Source organism: Desmodus rotundus, chromosome 7 (genome assembly GCF_022682495.2).
Source record: "Desmodus rotundus isolate HL8 chromosome 7, HLdesRot8A.1, whole genome shotgun sequence".
NCBI classification, from domain to species: Eukaryota; Metazoa; Chordata; class Mammalia; order Chiroptera; family Phyllostomidae; genus Desmodus; species Desmodus rotundus.
This window is the reverse complement of record NC_071393.1, coordinates 2,252,369-2,272,901: the sequence shown is the minus strand read 5'-3', so window position 1 is coordinate 2,272,901 and position 20,533 is coordinate 2,252,369. Positions and strand designations below refer to the sequence as shown.

At 60.1% G+C, this 20,533-nt stretch overlaps 1 protein-coding gene across 2 annotated transcripts in view; it reads right to left on the bottom strand.

Annotated features, from left to right (window-relative positions):
- The window catches only part of SCARB1 (scavenger receptor class B member 1), a 54,128-nt gene that overhangs the window by 24,156 nt on the left and 9,439 nt on the right, over positions 1 to 20,533 (bottom strand). For both annotated transcript variants that reach the window (XM_053928247.1, XM_053928246.1), the window contains exons 2-4: positions 4,064 to 4,221; positions 1,446 to 1,587; positions 175 to 378 (exon numbers count right to left, since the gene is read on the bottom strand). In XM_053928247.1, the coding sequence (XP_053784222.1) occupies positions 175 to 378; positions 1,446 to 1,587; positions 4,064 to 4,221 (504 nt within the window). The remainder of the gene's footprint in view (positions 1 to 174; positions 379 to 1,445; positions 1,588 to 4,063; positions 4,222 to 20,533) is intronic.

The following is a 20,533-nucleotide window of genomic DNA, read 5'->3' as shown; positions in this document are numbered from 1 at the left end:
TTTCTGTTATAGGAGCCAATACTTAAGCCAGTATGAGCTAGGTTTTCTGCCATTCACACCCACACCCCCCAGGGCTCCCCAGCCAGCTCCAAAAGCCAGCTGGTAGCTGGTGTCCAGGATGTGCTGATGGAGGACAAGACATAGGCCCTGGACTTCTCCCTGGGCCGTACTCACCTCAGCAAACAGCCCAAACTTGCCCTTCACAGGGAACGTGTCTGGTAAGTACTTATTGATGAAGTTCACAAGGGGGTCGTCATAGCCCCACATGATCTCGCCCACTGTGCGGTTCATGAAGGCACGCTGGCCAAGGGTCGAGAAGGCCAAGGTCATGAGCAGCTTCAGGCTTATAGGCTTATGTTCCAACATCATTGCTGCACTCTGCAGAGCAAGGGGACAGCATAGGTCACAGGCTGGACATAGCTAGTCCGCCCCCCTGGACCTGAAGCCAGGCCTCGAGGCAAACAGCCCATCCAGGGACTCAGCTGGGCCAGGGAAGGGCCCCTGCAGGGGACAGGTGGGTGTCTGGGGCACCCAGCGCCATTCCCTGATCCTCTGGCAGCAGGACCGCCTGTGCTCTTGGATTCGTGCACAGCCCCAGAGGCAGACACACGGCACAGGCCTAGCCAATGAGAAGCCTCCCTCCTTCCCGCAGTGATTGGTTCAGAAATGTGTATATGGCCCAATCAGAGCCAATGAGCCACAAGGAAACAATCTGCTCGGGCTGTGGGGTAGAGAAGGAAGGTCGCCCTACTGGCTTTGAACCTGGGATGTGCAAGGCTGTAGACACCCAGATGAGCCAATCTTCCAGAGCATAAAACCAACACTTCTGGGCAACACTGCTGCACCCTGGATCAAGCCATACCTGAACCCCCTGTCGTTTTTGCCCAGTAACAGGAGCCCAGAAATTCCCTTTCTGCTTATGTAAGTTTGAAGCACCTTTTACTGTCACCTTGTAAAAAAAATTCTTAATGAAGACTCTACTTCGCTCCCTTGTCATGTCTCTCCCAAGCAATGAGAGTCCCAAACGTCTGCTCTACCTAGTATCTAGGTGCTTAAAATACAGGTGATTTTCTAATTTTTGTTTTCCTCTGAAGATGCCATCTTGGCACTTGGTTTATTTTCTTATGGGGGACCCTATCCCAAAGCCAATCTCCCTGTAGAAAAGTGAGCAAAAGGCCCTGCCCACACCCTCCCTCCAAATGCCACTGACAGTGGCATGGCCTGGGGGTGCCCTATTCAGCCCCTGCCAGGACCTGCTTTTGGAGGTTTCGCATTTGCAGGTTGAAAAGGGAAGGACAGTGACTCTGGCCAGCACCCTCAAACCAGGACCGGCAGACACGCCCAGGGGATGCTCATGGGGTTAAGAGTGTGGCCCGTGAGCTGCCGGCTGCCGTGCCAAGGGGCTGCGGGGGCGGGGGGACAGGGACGAGGACGGGCGGCCTCACCAGGACCAGGATGTTGGGCATGACGATGTAGTCGCTCTCCAGGCCGCTGGACCTGTCGGGCTGGAACTTGAAGTTGCGGAACTCGAGGAAGGACACCGTGTCGTTGTCATTGAAGGTGATGTTGGTCTTGTGCCGGTACTCCCTGCAGAGAGGAGGCCTGCGGTCAGCGGCCCTGCTGGCAGGTGGGGTGACCCCAGGCTTCCCTGAGGCCCTCAGGTGTCTGTGTGCCTCTCCAACCTGCCAGCGCCACAGCTAAGCCCAGCCACCCCCCACGTCTGTCCTACTGCGGGCTGCCCACTGCAGGACACGATGCCAAAGCCTCTGAAAGGCTCACCAGCCACCCCAGGGAGCACCCCAGAGCCCGACACGTTCCCCCCCGCCTGGCCAGGCTGCCTCCATCAGACCTGTGCTCACGCGGCACCTTCTCAGAGAGCCCACCCTGGTCATCTCCAGACCTAAAATGCACACCCCTCCACACCCCTAGGTATCCCTCCTTGATGGTGCCCCCAAGTCGACTGCAGGCACCCCAGTGCTTTTTGTCCTTTCTGGGTCCCCTGTGCTGAGAACAGTCACCTACATCCATAGGTGCTCAATAGACATTTGTCCAATGAATGACTGAATGAATGAATGGGTATGTGAGTGAGTGAATGAAGGAGGGAATGAGTAAATAAATGGGTGAGTAGATGAATGAGTGGGTGAGTGAATGAATGATGAATGGGTGAGTGAATGAATGAATGGGTGAGTGAATGAATGAGTGAAGGAATGAGTGAGTGAGGGAATGAGTAAATGAATGGGTGATTGAACGAATGGGTGAGTGAGTGAATGAGTGAGCGAATGAGTGAGCAAATGAGTGAGTGAATGAATGGATGAGTTCATGAATGAGTGGTGAATGGGTGAGTGGATGAATGAATGAATGAGTAAATGCACTCAGCTGACTGACCAGACTTTCTGAGCCCCAAACCTCATGCAAGTGGCGGAGTTTTCGTCCCTGGTTGCCCAGAACCTGACTGCGCACCTTGCACAGCCTGCACACTCTGCCCACGCCGTCCCCGGAAAAGCCAGGGCGGGTGGCCACCCCTCAGAGGGATCCCCCCCGCTCCACCAGCCACAGTGAAAGGTCCAAGGCACAGGCCCGGCAGGCAGCCAGGCCCCGGGTCCCGTCACACCTCTACCGCCCCCCTGGTGTGACAGGGTCGAGCCAGTTCGCCCCCGGGAGTGATAGTGTGGGGGGCAGGGAGCCGTCACGCGGAGCCCACGGGCCAGAGCGGACTAACAGCCCACCTGGAGCACGCGATCTCCGTGTCCCAGGGGCACCCTCCGAACTACCTGGAACGTGCCCTCATCGTGTGCCTGTGTTCTGATAGCCTGATCGAGTCACTGTTCTGTTGTCCTTGTCCCCAGTCTGCAGGAGGGCAAGTCGGGGCTGCGGGTGCAGGGAGAGCCACGGCCAGGCACAAGGCGAGGCCCTCAGGCTACAGCCCGAGGCTGAGCCCCCGGTCAGCAAGTTCCACAAGCGGCCCTCCCTCCCTGTCCTCCATTCCAGTTCCTTCTTTCCAGTGCTCTGGGGACAAAGACTGAGCCCCCAGCAAGGCCTGCCAGGCCCCTCTGGCACAGGCTCTGACTCCATCCCCCCACCCCAAAATGGTGCCCTCCTCCCACCCGGCCCTGGCTCCCAATCCCAACCCCACCTCCCGTGAACACAGACATGTGTGTGTGGCCTGACCCTCCGTTCTCAGAAGACGCTCAACTTTTGTCTTTCTGCCACCGTGCCTCCACACTGAGCTCTGAAAACACCAGCTCTACAGAAAAATGGTCCTGCGGCTTTCACGGCCGCCACTGCCTCCACTGAGCCCCTCGCCTGCTCTCTGCCCTCTGAGCCCTGCCCTCGACCCCAGCCCCGCACAATGAGGCCGCTGCTCCAATCTCACCCCTACCCTCTCCCCCAGTGCATCCCAGCCGACCACGCCTTCCCACTGCCCCTCACACACGCCCCCCTCCCCCCCCCCCCCCCCGCCCCACTGCCTGGCCCCAGGGCCTCTGCACCTGCTGTCCCTGCAGCCAGCAGCATCTGTCTCCATGGGTCACTCCCGCCCTTGCAGAGAAGGCCAGAGGCCTCGCCAGGCCCCACCAAAGAGGCGCATGCGTGTGGACACACGCAGAGCACCCCCTCACCCTGCTGGACTCTCACAGCACTTCACACTCACTGCCTGCCATCGTGTGACACACTTCCGCCCTTCCACCCCAGGATGGCAGCTCTGAGGGGCAGGGGCCTTTGTGTGAGTCCCTGCTGTTTCCCTGATTGGTTGGCTTATAGTAGGTGTTCAATAAATGTGCTGAGTGACTGAGAGACTAGGGAAGAGCTGGGGGACCCCCCCACCCCGCCGCAAGAGCACAGGTTTGGGGAGTAGTCCCTGCTTGCTTGGAGACCAGCTGAGTGTACGCCCCTCCCCCGCCCCCTTCCCCCAGCACCGCTGCCTCACTGCTCCGTATACTCGCCCTCTTTCTTCCCCCTCCGAGCCCGGCCTGCTTCTGAAACCATCTCTGGGTCTCGGTACTGCAGCACCCACACCCCGCCTGCTCTGAGACGCCCTCCCTGCCAGGGCCACCTCCGTCCTTACCTGTACACGTAGGGCCCACGCTCCCGCACCTGCGGCTTCTGGCCCTGGAGGATCGCGCTGGGGTTGACGATGTCGAAGAAGTAGACGGAGAGGTAGAAGGGGACAGGGATGTCCTTCCACATGTTGAAGGACAGGCTACTGGGGTCGATGCGCACATTCTGGGGGGGTGAAACAGACACGCCCGTGAGGAAGGCAACCAGGGACCCCACGCCCGCCTGCCCACCACTCAGCTCCAGAACAGCTGCCCAGAGCCGGCCCTCATCCCTGGCACCCACATCCCACTGCACGTCATGAAGGCAGGTTTACACCATTAAAGTTAGTAGGTAATCTAGTCACGCTGGTTTCTCGTGTGTTTTAACAACCACAGCCTGAGCAGGGGACCCTGGCAAACAGGGGCCCTGTGCCCCATTGAAAGGCGGTGGCTGCCGCTCTACAAAACCTGCAGCCAAATGTATCATTCATTCATTCCTTCACTCAACAAACACGTACTGAGCGCCAGCCACCTGCCAGGCACTCGTCTGAGAGCTGGGGGGTAGGGGAGTGAGCCAGACAGGCCCCGAGCCCCAGCGCTGTGGGGCCTTTACTCCCCGGGGTGGGGAAAGCGGGGCTGAACGAAAGCGGCAAGCCTGCAGGTGTGAACAGAGCTGTGGGTGAGGGGCACACACCAACAGAACAGCACACTGGGCTGAGAGCCAGAGGCAGGGAGGGGCCCCCCGTGTGCGCAAAGGCCCCGAGGCGGGGAGGCGCTGAGCCAGAGCGTCTGGGGACAGCGAGGACGCCTGTGTGGCTGCAGCACAGCCCAGAAGGGGACAGCGAGGCTGGGTTCCTTGAAAAGCCAGAAATACAGAAATCTGTATGAAATTGACTGACAGATGGAGCTTGGCAAAAACTTGATTTTTCTTAAAAGGCCAAAGGAAACAGGCCTGAAACCCACCCAGTGAGTCCGACGGTCAGATTCACCAGCCTCTAGTCTCTGCTTCGCCCCTCAGCTCTGCGGTCCCCCATCCCAGTGTCCCAGGAAGGTCCACCCCCGCCCCCCGCAAGTGCCACCCCGCAGGCTCACGTCCCCTCAGAGCCAGAGCCAAGGGGAGTGACCAGCCCATCAGGTACACGGCAAAGCCAGGCATCCGGGGAGGCCAGTGTAGCACCTTCCAGCTTCTTCTGAATGTGGCCTTCCAGGATGAGGACGGCCGCCCCCACTGCGCCCACACAACCATTTCCAACAGGCAGAGGCTCTGGAGGAAGCAGACGGCTGAAGCTGGCCAAGCAGGCCCGGCCCCCTGTCCCCAACCGGCAAACTCTGGGAAGAAGCCAGAGCCCAGGGCCCTTCGGGCAGGAAGGTCACCTCTGAGCCTCAGTTTCCCCCTCTGTACCGCGGGCTGGTGACTCTGCAATCTCAGCTGTGACTCGTCTGGCCTACACGGCGTTTAAATGGAGAGAAGTTGAGGGCATGGCCAAGAATAAAAAACTGGGGGGGTTAATATAAAATAGAGCTTTCAGAGTCGTCTTGAAAATGTCAGGCTCGCCTTCAGGTGTGATAACTGTTGATCGACAAACACAAGTTCTGACCCACCGTGGGGGCGGGGAGGGGCGTTCTGACACCTCGGCATCCGGGAGGGACAAAGACAGTGACTAATAAACGTGATGCCACAAAGCCTCGGATCGAGCCAGGCCCGGGGCACCTGCGTGCCAGCTCTTCACCACACGTCCCCTCCCTGCCAGCGCCACTACCCTGACCCCGTGAGGGGCCACTACCAGTTATTGTGTTTGCTCCCTTGTCACTTTTAACGGAGACGCGAGTGAGTGGCCCCGCCCCCAGGAAGGTCCTGCTCGGTGGAGGAGGTGGGCGCCTGGGTCTCGGTGCCAGCTACCGCTGACCCCTTCAGTGTGAGGCCAAGGCCACAGGGTGTGGAGACAGAGGGGGGGGGTGGCCTCTGTGTGCCGCTGTGGGGAGCAGAGGGCCTGTCCCCAGCTCTGTTCTGAGTAAACGAGGCAGTATCTGGGGCTGAGAGGACAATTCGGGCACACACTGGGGACGCCTCCTGCCCTCGGCACCGTCCCCTTGCCCTCAGAAAAGACCTGCGCAAGGCTGGTGACCAGGGGCCCCGCCTGTCCTGGCCTCCCTGGGCCCTCTCTGCGGGGAGGGAGAAAGGAAGGGAGCAAGCCCAGGCTCCTTCCTCCTGTGTGCATGTGTGTGCGTGCGTGGGGGGGGGCGGGTAAGAACACACGTGTCAGATCTACTCTCTTAGGCAGTACCTGCAAGCACACCCGGGGCCGTTAACTACGGGCGCTCTGCTGCCCTGTGAGTCTGCAGGACCTACTCGCTGTGCGTGGCCAAAACAGCAACAGTGACGATCACAAGCAGAGAGTGTGAGCCGTGGCCGGCGTGGCTCAGCTGGCTGGAGTGTCGTCCTGTAAACCCCAAGGTCGTGGGTTCGGTTCCTGCTCAGGGCACGTGCCTGGGCTGCAGGTTTGGTCCATATAAGAGGCAATTGATCAGTGTTTCTCTCCCTCTTCCTCCCTTCCCCTCTAAGCATGTCCTCGGGTGAGGATTAAAAATAAATAAAAATACAGCTTGGCTGGTGTAGCTCAGTGGAGTGAGTGCCGGCCTGCGAATCAAAGGGTCGCTGGTTCAATTCCCAGTCAGGACACATGCCTGGGTTGCTGGCCAGGTCCCCAGTAGGGGGCGCTTGAGAGGCAACTACACATGGATGGTTTCTCTCCCTCTCTTTCTCCCACCCCTCCCCTCTCTCTAAAAATAAATAGGTAAAATCTTAATAAGTAAATGAATAAAATACAATGGGTGTTTTTAATGAGACTTAATTAGAAAATAAGGACTGTGAGGGAACATTTGTGGTGCTGGCGGGTAGGTTCCTCGTAGCCCCTGGCGATGGTTTCACGGCTGTACGCTTGCCTTCAAACGCATCAAGTTAATACAGTAAATAAACATCTACAGCTTCTCTTCAGGTCAAGATGTCACAATGAAATGGTTTTAAAAACATAGCTCCCTCTCCTGGACACATTTCTTGGCAAAGGGAGTTGGGCCCGGAGAAGCCTCTGGAATCCCAGAATCCTGTTGCTTTCCTCGCCCACTGGGACTTAGCGGATAAACTGGTCAAACCAGTAAATCGCCAGATAAAGCCCCAGGTCTCTCTCTCTCTCTCCAACAGAAGGGAATTCGGGGCTCTGGGGCCCCGCCCCCCGTGGCTCTCGCCCACGGGGAATGGTGGGCGACCTTCAAGCTGCGCGACGGCGAACAGCTCGCTGATCTTCTGTGCACCTCAGTTTTCTCATCCACGAAGTGGGCGCGGCAGCAGCGTCCGCCTCCTAGGGCCGAGCCGAGGTTTAAATGCCTTCACAAAGGTCAGGTGCTGAGAGCAGGGCCTGGCAGGACTTGGTACATAAGGTCAGCCGTGCCATCCCCATGCACCAAGTGACCGACCCCTCCTCCTCCTCCCCTGCTGCTGCCCCACCCCACCTCACACGGGGACTGGACTCAGCAATGCTTTTGATTTGCAGGCTGGCTTTCTTTCGGCCGCATGAGAGCGGAGGTGCCTGGACCGGGCAGCTGATCAGATCACGGTGATTAGAAATATGATCACCTGCTGGCCGGGATCATAGCCTTTGGCCAAAGTATCTGATTCTGTCCCCACCCCCTCCCCCAAGGTCAAAGATTCTCTCCCCACCCACTCCCACAAAGTTTGAGATTACAACCCCGAACACAAAGCCTGGGGGAGAGAGACAAAGTGATCCCTTGTTGGGTGCCCCTGCCTCTTATCCAACCCATTCCTAGAGAGTCAGGAGGGCTTCCTGGAAGAGGGGCCCTGGGAGCTGGGCACGGAACAAAGGAGCTGTGCTTTGCCAGGAAGAGACGGCAGGAAGGGCGTTCTTGGCCGGGGACACAGGCTGTGCAAAGGCTAGGAAGGAAGCTGGCAGGAGCACGACTAGATGTCTGCCAACGACAAATATGTTTAAAAAACATACCTTAAAATAACCTGAACATCCGTCAAGAGGCAAACGGCCACACCCCCCAACAATTGAACCTGACGCGCGAGGAGAAAGGCGCTGAGTGCTGACAGATGCCACGGCACACCGCACCTCGAAAGCATGCGGTAGAGGCGTTCGCAAAGCCAGAGAGCAAAACTGTGCGCTCCGTGATTTCGCTTATGTGACCTTCCGGAAAGGGGAAAACCACGGGAACAGACACCAGGCCCGTGGGTGGCAGGGGCTGCGGGCAGACGGAGGGGACCGAACGCCAAAGGGCGTCAGAAAGCCATTTGGGATGATTACGATGCCCCCCATACGTTGATTTTGGCGGCCACACAGGGGAGCCGTACACATCCGATAAAACGTACCTAACTGTACGTTTAATAAGGATGAATGTTAGGGGTGTATTTGGAAAATACTACGGTAACATTTTTTGACAGTGTCCCCGAGATGATTCAAACAAATACCACGCCGTCCGCCCATTTAAAGTGCACTGTTCCACGGTCCTCGCACACACAGCGTTGTGCGGCCGCCGCCACCGTCGAGTTCCAGAACAAGGTCATCGCCCAAAACAAAAGCCCGTCCCCGTTAGCAGGCACTGCCCTGCCCGCCGCGCCTGGCCGCCGAGGGTCTACTTTCCCTCCCTCCGGATTTGCGTTTTGTCAGATACACCGAATCACACAACTCTTCAGATGGGTCTGCAACACCGTCCTTCTCGAAAACAAGCTGGGATACCAAAGGGCCACACGTGGCTTCTTTCACTGAGCGTAAGGCTCTCAAGGTCAATGCCATTCCTCCATGCTACCTGCAGGGCGCAGTATATGAGCCTGAGAACCCAAGTCAACGGATACAGCGTTGTCCTCACACCCGTCAAAAGGGACATGCATGAGCCCACCCGTATTTACCGCAGCTCTGTCCACAGCAGCCCAGCGGGGAGGCGGCCCACATGTCCGTCAGCAGGTGAGTGATCTCACTCCGGCACGTGCATTCAATGCCGTTGGAGGCAGGTCTGGACCGGAGCAGACCCTGGCACAGGCTGCGATGTGGACCGGCCCTGAAACCATGTGGCCGCAGGAGCCAGACACCAGAGGACAAAGGCTGTGTGGCGCCACCTGGGTGAAGGGCCCGAGCGGGCAGGTCCAGAGAAGGCAAGCGGACAGGTGGTTGCCAGGGGAGGGTAGGAGCCGCTGGTGAGCGGGCCCCAGGCTTCCTCCTGGGGTGACGGAGACACTCGGTCACCAGGTGGGGATGACGGTCACCCAGCCTCGTCACGGTGCTAAATGCCACTGAACTGTACTCTTGTAAATGGTTTAAATGGATGGTTTTATGGCAAGTAAATCAGCCACAAGTTTAAAAAGAAGATTAACTGCAAATTAAAGTGAGATATTTCCCAAGAGATGGACACAAACTAAGTCACCCGGGAAAACCACAGGCGGGCAGAGTCGTGGGGACTGGACACTCCATTGGCGGCTGCAGTCAGCTCCCTGGAGAGCAGTGGGCGCGGCCGACAGGGTCCGGGCGGAGGTAACGCCGAGGTCCCCGCTCTCTGCACAGGGCACAGACGCTGCCCGCCACCCCGAGAACCACCATCTGCACACCTGGGGTGACTGACACAGGAGCTTCACAGAAGATGGTTCGCCTTTCCAGCATGACGTCACTTACACTCCGATGACACCAGTTACTCCCCTGACGTCCTATCCTGTCCCATCCTGGTTCTCAGGCGTGGGCGCCCACTCACCCCCGTCATTCACAGCCCACTGTGGGATGGCACCCCACAGCCCGAGAGCACCGCCTGGAGAAATCTCCAAGTGCAAGAGAAACATGCAGGTCCTGAGCAAAGAAAGCAGGGCTCCCGCACACGCCGCGGCGGCGGGAAGGTGGCCGGGCCGGGCCTGCCCGAGTGAGTCTCAAAGGCAGAATCGGCAGGGACAGAGGCAGGCTCAGAAAGTCGCCGCCGGCGCCGGCCGCTGGGCCTGAATTTTTCAAACACACACAGTAACAGGCCACTTTTTATCTCGTGAAAGCGAACATAAAAGCTGCCGTCTCAACACCAGCCTGCAAGCTCCCCGTCTGGCCTCTGCAGGCGCCACACCCTGTCACTGTCCCTGTCACTTGGCTGATGCAGGTGCGGGCGCACACATGCCCCAGGGCCTTTGCGCGGGCCGTTGCTCTTCCTGAGGTAGCCACGTGGTCAAATCCCTCACCCCTTCCAATCTTTGCTTACGTGCCCCCTGCTTGGGAAGGCCGACCCTGTCCACCCACAAATTCCTGGACTCCTGCAGCCAACTGTTCGTTCCATGGTCCTTATCACCTTCCAACATGTGTTGTAATTAATTATGTCTGTTGTCCTTCATCTGTCTTTCTTGCTAGATCATAACGCTGCAAGGACGGGATGCATATTCACCGATGGGATAGCTGAGGAATCACTTCTTCCCACTTCACCTCAGTAAATTCTCAAAGGCTCAATTCACAGACATGGCCCCTGAGGCTTCAAGTTCAAAGGTCTCCCCGAGGTCACAAGCGTAGGGAAGGACGCAGCCGTGGGCTCTGTGGCCACGCGCAGGCCTGCGACCTCACGCTTCTCTGCCAGGCCTTCCCACCAGGCCCCCAGCGCAGGGCGCCCATCAATCATTAACCTGACCTGGGTGTTGAACTGCAAACCTGATTCATCCTCCAGTGATAACAGAAAACAGGCTGGGGGTGGGGGGACGCATCTCTGACCAGAGGGACCGAGAGGTGGCTCGCCCCTCCGAGGCCCAGTTCTGGGACTGGATCAGGCCTTGCTGGCCCCAGACTGGACAGCAAGCACTCACCGCCCGCCCCAAACCCGAGGGTTCCAGAGGCATCCGCATCCCCTTGGGGCCCAGGAACCCTGGGAGGGTGCGGCCTGGGTGGATTCAGCCTGGGCCTAGGGCCACACCCTTGGCTAATGTGCCAACTCCTTTAGATTTAAAGGTGCCGAAAATAAGAAAAAAGTTTTTTGTAGGAATCCGAGCACCTTGCTAAGACAGCAGGGTGGGCTGCTTAAGCTATGGAGCTGAGCCATCCTCGCCTCCTCCATTTCCCTCCCCACCCCCACCCCCGCCGCGCTGACCGCTGGGCCCCTGAAACGTCCACTGCTCTCCAGCAGCCCCGGTCCCGCGTCGCTCCCTTGGACCAGCGCAGCCGCCTCCTCCCTGGTTTCCCGCTTCTGCTCCTGCCCCGGGCCGGTTCCCTCCCCAGGGATCGGGTCATTCCCCTGCTCCGACGCCTCCCATCGCTCCCTCTGTGTCTTGGGATAAAATTCAAATCTGGAACAACGGCCTGTGACGTCTCACACCTAAGACTGGGCACCTGCCTGCGTGGGGGCTCAATTTCAATTTTTAAAAAAGAAAAAAATTTAAGCAAAATGTCTTGGTGCTCTTAAAATGCTTAGCACACCCCCAAGGGGAGCCTCGGCCCATAAAGGCCCCACGGGGCGCCCCATCAATCCGACTTCTGAAGCTCTCGCCTGCCCCCCGGACACCAGCCAGCAGACTCCCGGGGGACCCAGGAGAGAGAGGAGAGGCCTGGGGCCCCTCCCTGCCGGCAAGGGGGCCCGGCCTACGGCCAGGATGCTGGGGCCACCCCACACCTTATTGGTGACCCTCTCACGTTTGCAGCCCTCAAAAGAGACACAGGGCAGGTAACACTCTGGGTGGCTTCCATCAAGCTGCACGGCGGGGCCTTTGTTCTCATGCTGGGACCCCTGCACAGCCAGCCCCTCCGAGGCCTCCTACCGACTTCTGAGACCAAAGGAGAGCCTGGCCCGGCCTCTCGGGGGGCGTGGGACACAGGCTGAGGCACACCCGGAAAGGAGCGCAGCCAGCCCGCCAGGGAGGCAGAGGGGCCCTGGCAGGCCGGCCTCCCCCCCCCACCCCTGCCCCCCGACACCGGGGAGGGCTCGCCAAGGCCAGAGGTCGCAGGGCTTCGGGAGTCCTAGGGGTCCCAGGAAGCTCTCCGGCTGGGCATTTAGGCACACTCCCTCAGCCCCTGGATGGGGCCAAAACCAGGGGCAGGGGCCCAGTGCTCTTCAAAACGTGGCCCCAGGACCAGCAGCCTCAGTGGCGCCTGGGAACTGGATATAATGCAGGTTCTCAGGCACTGCTTCAGACCCGCTGACTTGGAAACTCGGGGGATTGGGCCGTGCCCTCTGGGTTGGAACAAGCCCCCTGGGGAGCCTGCGCTCAGTCAAGTTAGAGACCCACTGCATTACTGACACAGATGGGCCCCTGTCACTTGGGACCCGGGGCGGATGGGCGTTGGTCCAGATGAAACCGGAAGGCACATGACCCCATGTCGGTGACAGCAGGTGAGGGGCACTTGTTACACTGTTCTCTCGCCTTTCGAGCACGTTTGAAATTCTTCATAACAGCTGTAATGTGTGGCCGGCCGAGCTGTCCACACTCACAGCCATGTGTCCCTGGTGGGGGAGGGAGAAAGGACGAGGCTGGGGCGGAGTCACGCTGAGATCTGAGGTGTCCTTTAGCTGCAGGGGAGGGGCCTCCTTCGAACCTTCTTGCTGGCCTTGGACTCCACTCCGCAGTGTCTCCCAGCACCTCTGGGCTCCCACAGCCTATGGTCTGGCCGAGCTGCAGCAGGGGAGGCCGGCAGGGTCCAAGTGTCTGCGCCCCGTGGACAGGGGCAGCTGCAGAGGGCCCCTCGCCCCCGGCGGGGAATGACTCATGGCAGTCCTCAGTGGCTTCCCCCACAGACACTGCCAAGGCCTGAGTGTCAGGACAGTCCCCATGCACGGCGGGGACCGACCCTGCCCGGTGGGGCACCAGTGAGTGGTGCCGTGAGAAGGCAGGGCCCTCAGGCCCCTCTGTGGTCGGGAGGTGGCTCATTCCTCCAGCACAGGTTTACCGAGCATGGACCGTGCTCCGGGCCTTGGGCCGGGCGTGGGGGCTGCCGTCATGGGCCCAGTGGCCTGGGTCCCTCTCTCAGTGAGGACCCCTGGCAGGAGGGATGGCCGTGGACAAGCAAGGAGGATGCACGAAAAGCTCAGCAGAGAGCCCTTCCTGCAGACACGCTCACTCACTCCGGTGGCACAAACCGGTGGTTTTCAGGCACTAAAACGTTCAGGGACCTACATCCTGGGGGCCGGGTCTAGCCTGGTGCCCACTCCTACTCGCCTCAGAAGCATTTGGACATTTGAAAAATAAACACAAGAAAACCATTCACGACAGGTGAAAGTCATGCAAAATTCACACGCCAGTGTCCCTCAAAGAGCGGCAGTGGACACAGCCACGCCCAGTCGGGGACCAACGGCCGGGGGCAGCTTCTCGCCCCAGCGGCGCAGCCGAGCACCTGCCACAGAACAGTCTGGCCCACAAAGCCCACAACATCAACCGGCCCTTTGCGGGCAAGGGCGCTGAGCCCTGTGCCTCCACCTCACCCCCGGATCGGCCACACAGAGACACAGCCCCCCCCATTCCATGGAGGCAGTGCAGAGAGAAGGAAGACACCCAGCCTGGCCCACGCTGAGGGGGCCGCCGGGTGTCCATGGCCACGAGGACAGTTGCTCAATGCGCTGCCCTCGGCTCTCCTCGGCCCTGGTCCGAGGACGGACACCCGGTGAAGCACCCCAAGGTCGTGTAAATGGGGCGGCCGTGGCTCAAGCCCGAGGGCGTCAGGAGCCCTGGGCCGCCTCCCCAGCGGCTTCATCCAGCCATTGCGACCTTCTCCCTCTCCCGGCGCACGGCAGCGAGTGCCTACCATTCTGCAGCACACCAACTAATATATTTTTCTGGCCGATCTGGCATAAAATAGTTCTAATTTGGTTCCTGCCCAGCAGACAACTCTGGTTGTGCTGGCTGTTGTCATTTTCTTAGTGGACACTCTAAGGGAAAAGAGGTCAGTGTCCTGGACTCGGCAGTCAGGTACATATGTTTTCAAAATTCCTGCAGCACACCGGTGAAAATCGCCAGCTCGAGCTTTTGCAAGAGGCTTGGCGTGTTGTAATTGCCCTGGGCCCGTGGGTCTGGCCGCCCCGGTCTCCCACCTGCAGATCCAATGCGGCCCTCATTAAACACTGGCTCGTCACCCCCTCCTCCAGCTCTCGGAAGCCACCATCGGCTTTCTGTCATGAGCCTGACCCCTCTCGGTACCTCACGGTAGAGGGGTCACGGCAGTGTCTGTCCCTCCATGGCTGGCCTCTCTCCCTCGGCAGAGTGGCCTCCAGGTTCGTTCACAGGGCAGCCTGTTTCAGAAGCTCCTTCCTTTCTAAGGCTGAATCACACTGCATTTTCTGGGCGGGCCACATTTGGTTTATCTGTTCATCCGTCAACAGACACTTGGGCGGCTCCCTCCCCTCGGCTGCTGTGACTACGGGGTGCGGATCTCCCTCTGAGACCCTGCTCTCAGTTCCCTTGGGTGTGGGCCTAGGCCCGGGGCGGCTGGGCCAACGGTGACTCTGTGTTCGGTTATTTGAGGAACTCCTGCACAGCCTCCCATGGCAGCCGCCCCCTTCGCTCCCCCTCCCACAGCGCCGGGCCCAGGGTCCAGTTCTCCCCCTCCTCACCAACCCCTGTTACTTCTTTGGTTTTGACAGCGACCGTCCTGGTGGGTGTGAGGTGGCATCTCATCGTGGTTTCGACAGGCATTTCCCTGATGACCAGTGACACTGAGCACCTTTTCATGTCTGTCTTCCTGGGAGCAATCTCCAATAAGTCCCTGGCCTATTTTTTAATCTTTTTTTTTTTTTTTTGACATAGACTTGTCCTACCAAGAATTTAAAACCAGGTTTAAGGCCCCCACTCTCCTGCTTTCACGGCCCCCGCCCCTACCCCCAGCTTTTTCCGTCTAAGGAAACAGCTCCACCATCCCCGTCTCTTCGCCCCAGCCCTGCCGGTCCGTCTCCTCTCCTCCCAGCGCACCAGCAGCCCCCGTCTCCGGGCCGGTGCCTGGCAGGCTGTTCCCAAGCCTGACTGTCCCTCGGCTCAAACGGCCCCTCTCGGAGAGGCCCCCGCGCCTGTCGGCCCTGATCCCTTCAGAACACTTCCAGTGAGCAAGCAGAAGCCTTCGGGGCCTTTCATGCAACCTCACTCGCTTGTCCACCGGGCAGGGTCGGTCCCCGCCGTGCATGGGGACTGTCCTGACACCCAGGCCTTGTCAGTGTCTGTGGGGGAAGCCACTGAGGACTGCCACAAGTCACTCCCCGCGGGGGGCGAGGGGCCCTCTGCTGCTGCCCCTGTCCGCGGGGTGCAGACACCTGGACCCTGCCAGCCTCCCCGGCTGCAGCTCGGCCAGACCACAGGCTGTGGGAGCCCAGAGGTGCTGCGGAGGCACAAGCCTGGCCCGTGTCATGTCCAAGGCCAGCAAGAGGGTTCGAAGGAGGCCCCTCCCCCGCAGCTAAAGGACATCTCAGATCTCAGCATGACTCCGCCCCAGCCTGGTCCTTTCTTCCTCCCCAACCAGGGACACGTGGCTGTGACTGCGGACAGCTTTGTGGTGGCACTTACCCAGGCTCCCTGGCCGCATCACAGCTGCGGGGCCTAAGGAAGTGTGAGGTCAGAGATGACAATCAGCCGTCCCGGCCACAGCCACCTCCACTCCCACCTCCCCGGGCCACGCTGGCTTTGCCACCACCCTGGCCTGTCCCCCATTTCCTGGACACACGCTGTGGCCACCCCTCACCCCCCCAGGCACAGGCAGTGCTCTGAGTACTTCGCTCGCGGAATCCTCTCGGTGTACATGCCACAGCGAAGCCCTCCCAGGTCCGTCCGAGGGGCCCTCCCCCGGTGGGGAGAGGCACAGGGAACACGGGCCATGTGTCCTGGGAGGGGGTGCCCTGGACCCTGTGGACACAAAGACACTGTGGACCACGTTACCCCTGGGACAAGGACCGGTTGTGGGGCGAGGAAGGGGTGGCTCTTCAGGTTGTGCCTTTTTTTTGAGGTTGTGCTTTTCTGTACACTCCCCTTTTTTCCATGGTACCCCTCTTTTACTTTCCTCATCTTCCTCCCTGCGGGTACCTCGGGCCCAGCTGTCACATTTGGGGCCAGTGGCCGTGTGAGGCCACGCTGACCTTCTGCTTGTGAGAATTCAGAGAACTGGCCGCATTTGCAGAGGGAAATCCAGTTCCCAGAGGACCCAAGGACTGGGGTCTGGGTGAGCACCTTGGGGCCCTGTGGGGTGAGGGTCGGGCCTCAGGCGGCAGGGGGCTGAACAGGCCCACCTGGAACCTCAGCGTGTGACCTTACTTGGGAGGAGTGTCTTTGTAGATGTGTCAGCGAAGGATCTCAAGATGAAGTCACGCAGGATTAGAGGGGGCCCTGTATCCGATGACAGACGTCCTTCTAAGAAGAGGACACAGACGCACAGAGGGGCTGGCCCTGTGGGGACAGGGCCCTAGCAGAGTACTGCACGCTCGCAGAGGTCCACACCAGGGCGGCCACACCGTCAGCAGGCGGGCGGCCCCCTTCTCGCCCCCTCCCAGTGAGCGTCGGCCTCTCGCTCTGCACCTTCTCGGCAGAAGGGAACCTCACATCTCCTGTTCTCTGACCCTGGTCGTGGGGCCAGAGGTTTCTGATTGGACCAAGCGCGAGGCCTGGGGTCTCGCCCTAGTTTGCCATGACCTAGTTTGCTGAGCCTCGGATGCCCACCCCCGCCCTTACCACTGACTTTCAAAAGGAAAAAGGCTCAAATTCACAACTCAGAACTGCAAGTCAGAGCACGCCCCGGACATGCACCCTTGACAACCACAGACGTTCTAGAAGGCCAGATGGTCTCGGGCCGGAGCAGATGCGGGAGGGGACGTCAGCAGCCCTCTGGAACGCCCTTTTGATGAGCTGGCCCCCTCCCGACCCCACCCTGGTGCTGTAAGACCCAGCAATTCCACCCCCAGCACATCCCAAGGAAAGCCTTGAGAACGCGCTCAGGTGGAAGGCTCCGGAATGTTTGCTGTTTATGGAGGTGGGCGGTCCCGGACACCCATCACGGATGGAATAAATAAAACACAAGGAATGTGAACTCGGATATCCAGGCAGCAGCAAGGAGCCAGGAGCCAGGTACACACACAAAGTTGGAGATGAGCCCACTGCAGGGCGGGAGTCAGGCCACGAGCGGAGGGAGCCCCCTCCCCAGGCCAGCCGGCCACTGAGGGCTGCCCGGCCACACCCAGGCCGCAGCACAGGCCACCTGCGTGCCCGCGCAATCCCCACCTCAGCCCTGTGGGAAGGTGTGGTTTACCCCATTTTGCAAGACCCGCAACAAAGCCCGGAGACTCGAGGAACTCGCCCGTGGTCACAGAGCAGGCAGGAGGCGGAGCCAGGGTGCGACCCCACGCTGGCCTGGCCCCCGTCCCCGGTGCAGCGGGCGGGCTCCCAGCACTGCACGCCCGCCCAGGGGACCAGCACCGGGGAAAGCGGGGTGAGGCCTGGGCGTGACACTGGGAAGAAGGGGAGGTAAATGGAGACAGAGGGGGCCACAGGTGCAGACAGCCCCGTGGGCACAGCAGCACCCTCCACAGTCACCAAAAGGGGCAAGCAGCCCGTGTCCCTCAAGTGACACACGGACAAACAGAATGCGGCAGTCCCTGCAGTGGACCAGGACGCAGGCATGAAAAGGAGCATCCCTCTGACGCGCGCTGCACAGTGGACGAACCTCGAAAACACGGGTGCCGAGGGAGCAAGCGAGCAGACGCAGAAGGCCACACAGGGAGCGATTCCACTGATACAAAGTAGCAGGGCCAGGGAGACAGAAGTAACAGGTGGCTGGGGGAGGGGGACGGAGTGACTGCGAAGGGGCGGGGTTTTGTGTTGGAGCCAGGGAACCGTCCTGGAGGTGGACGGGGTGGTGGGCACAGCACTGCAAATGGGCCGGACACCTCTGGGTTGACTGCTGTGAGATGGTTGATTTCCGGCTGCGTGAATTTCACCGCCAGGTCAGACCAACAGGTTGTTCACGGAAACGGCGTCTCGGCTGTCTAGCAAAGCCTTGGGTCTCGATGCTCCACCCGACCCCCCTTCAGGCCGACACCTGTGTGACCAGTCACGTGTCTCCCAGGCAACAAAAGGGATTCGGTTTTCAAACAAATCGCTTCTCAGTTTTCCGGAACGAATTAAGTTCGAGAACTGGGGTTCCACTGTGTAAGTTAGTAATGAGATAAAAAGGTAGTGACGGGCTGAAAACTGGGACCACTCGGGTGCACACGCCCGGCCCAGCACCGCTGCCCAGCTAACGGCCCCAAGGAAGCCAGCCGTGTGCCCGATGTCACAGAATTACGGGAAGACAGAAAAGAGCCGAATACATGGCTCAGCCCGTGCAGGCCGGGCCACCCTAACAGAGCCCCACACTGCGGGTTATCAACAACAGGCGTTTGCTTCTCGCAGTCACGGCGCCAGAAGTCGGGGATCAGGACGACGTGGTCGGGGTGGGGGGCCTCTGCATGGCCTCAGACTTCTCGATACATGCTCCAGGGCAGAAGGGGCGAGGGGGCTCTGGGGGTCCCTTTGCTCAGGGCACTAGCCTGTGCATGACACCGAACATCTCCCCCCTCACGACCACGTCACCGCCCGAAAGCCCCACCCCCTAACACCATCCCCTTGGAGATTAGGGTTTCGACACGTGTATCTGGGGGGCCTCACATGCAAACCACGCGTGGCAGGAAGACTCCACTCAGGTCAAGCCGAGAATCAGATGGAACTAATTCAGTGTTCAGGGGTGTCGATGGGCAGCGGGGACAGGAGGAGGTGACACCCCTGTCAAAGCAGGGCAGAGACCCAGTGTCCTTTCCTTTGCGGGGCTTCTGGGGGCAGATGAGGCTCTGCTTTTGGATCTGAGGGCGATCACACGGGTGTTTGTTTACCCAACCACATGTGTCTTGGGGACATCCCTGGAAGTGCCCTCCAGGAAACGTCCACGATTGTGAATATTTCACAGGAAAAAGAAATCAAAGACTCTGAGTGGAAACTGCAAGGCGGGGGCTGCAGTGGGTGTAATCCGGGGGGGCTGGGAACAGACAGCCCTGGAGGGAGAGGCCTTTCAATGGTGCCGAGGGATTCTGGTGGCAGTCAGCCAGGGCAGGAAAGCCGGCATGGCCTCCACCCCCAGGTGGGGCCAGGGTGGTGGGCACAGGAACTTCCACAGGGCTCAGAGGCATGGGTGTGGGGCAGCGAGAAGCCCCCCGTCCAGTCCACCACTCAGCAGACAGGCCCCCAGGGCCCGGCAGCTCTCCGGCTCTGAGGATGTGGTGGGCACCAGCTGGCCCATAGCCCGTCCAGCTTCCATGGCGCTGGGTCAGTCCCCAGACGGGAGGGCTGAACAGTGGGTCCGAGGGAAGCAGGCAGAACCCACAGGCCTTGGGGGAGCCAGGGGGGCAGGAATCCAAGTGTAAAGGGAGGAAGCAGGGGGAGAAACAGCTGAGGGAGGTGAGGCCAGAGGGGTCGCTGGCTTCTTCCAGCCTGGGGGGCAGTGGGGTGGTAGTTCAAACTGGCCCTGGGGTTCTGGCCCACTGTGCTGAGGGGCTGCCGGGGGGAGGGGGGGGCGAGTCCAGACACCCGCCCCACCTTAGCCGGGAGAGCTGTCTCTGGTCTGACTCGAACAAGGAGCCTTCTGGGCAGGAATGTGTCGTTAGAAAGCGTGCCCTCATGGGGAGACCACGAGCGAGACACACCCAAGGCGAGGGACATCTGCCCTGAACGTCGCCTGGCCCTTCACCAACGCCCACGTCAGGAGAGACCCCGGAAACAGAAGGGGCTGAGGAGGAGAGGGGACAAAGAGACAGGGCAGCCGGACACAGGGCAGGTCCTGGGTTTGAAAATGAACACGGCGAGAAAGGGTGCCGCTGGGACAGCAGGGGAACAGGAGCAGGGACCCAGTGTGGCACCGTCTGCACCTTCCAGAGTGTGGCCGTGGTCGGGGGCACGGAGACATCCCGCCTGTGAGACACACAGGCAGCAGGGTCTGGGCCGAGGTGTCACGGTGTCAGCACACAGCTCTCACATGGCTCGGCACTGAGAGAGACAGACGGGGGGCAGGGGGACAGACAGTGAGACAGACAGAGACAGAGAGACAGAGAGAGGAGAGAGAGAGAGACAGAGAGACAGAGAGGCAGAGACGGAGAGGAGACTGGGGGTCTGAGAGCTCAGCCCGACCTTGAGGATAACAGGCGGAGCCACCTCCCTGCCCCTCTTCCTGCTCCCGTGTCCCACTCGGCCACACAGCTCTCACCCAGGTGCCCCTGCTGGCACCCTGGGCACCCCCCACTCACACAAGGATGTTCCCAGGGGCCAGGCCGCCCAGGTGAACCCCTCCCTACCACGCTCCGCACTTTCTACGTAAACCAGGGTGTGCCCCAGGGCTTGGGGCCAGGGCCAGAGGCTGGCAGCCGTTCCATCAGGACTGTTGGTGACAGCTGTGCTGGGTCGCACTGCCAAGGGTACCTGCTGGCCATGATTCCAGGTCAGCTGCCCTGTGCCTACACCTGGGCAGGCTCTGGTACAGGCCGCCGAGTCTCGGGCT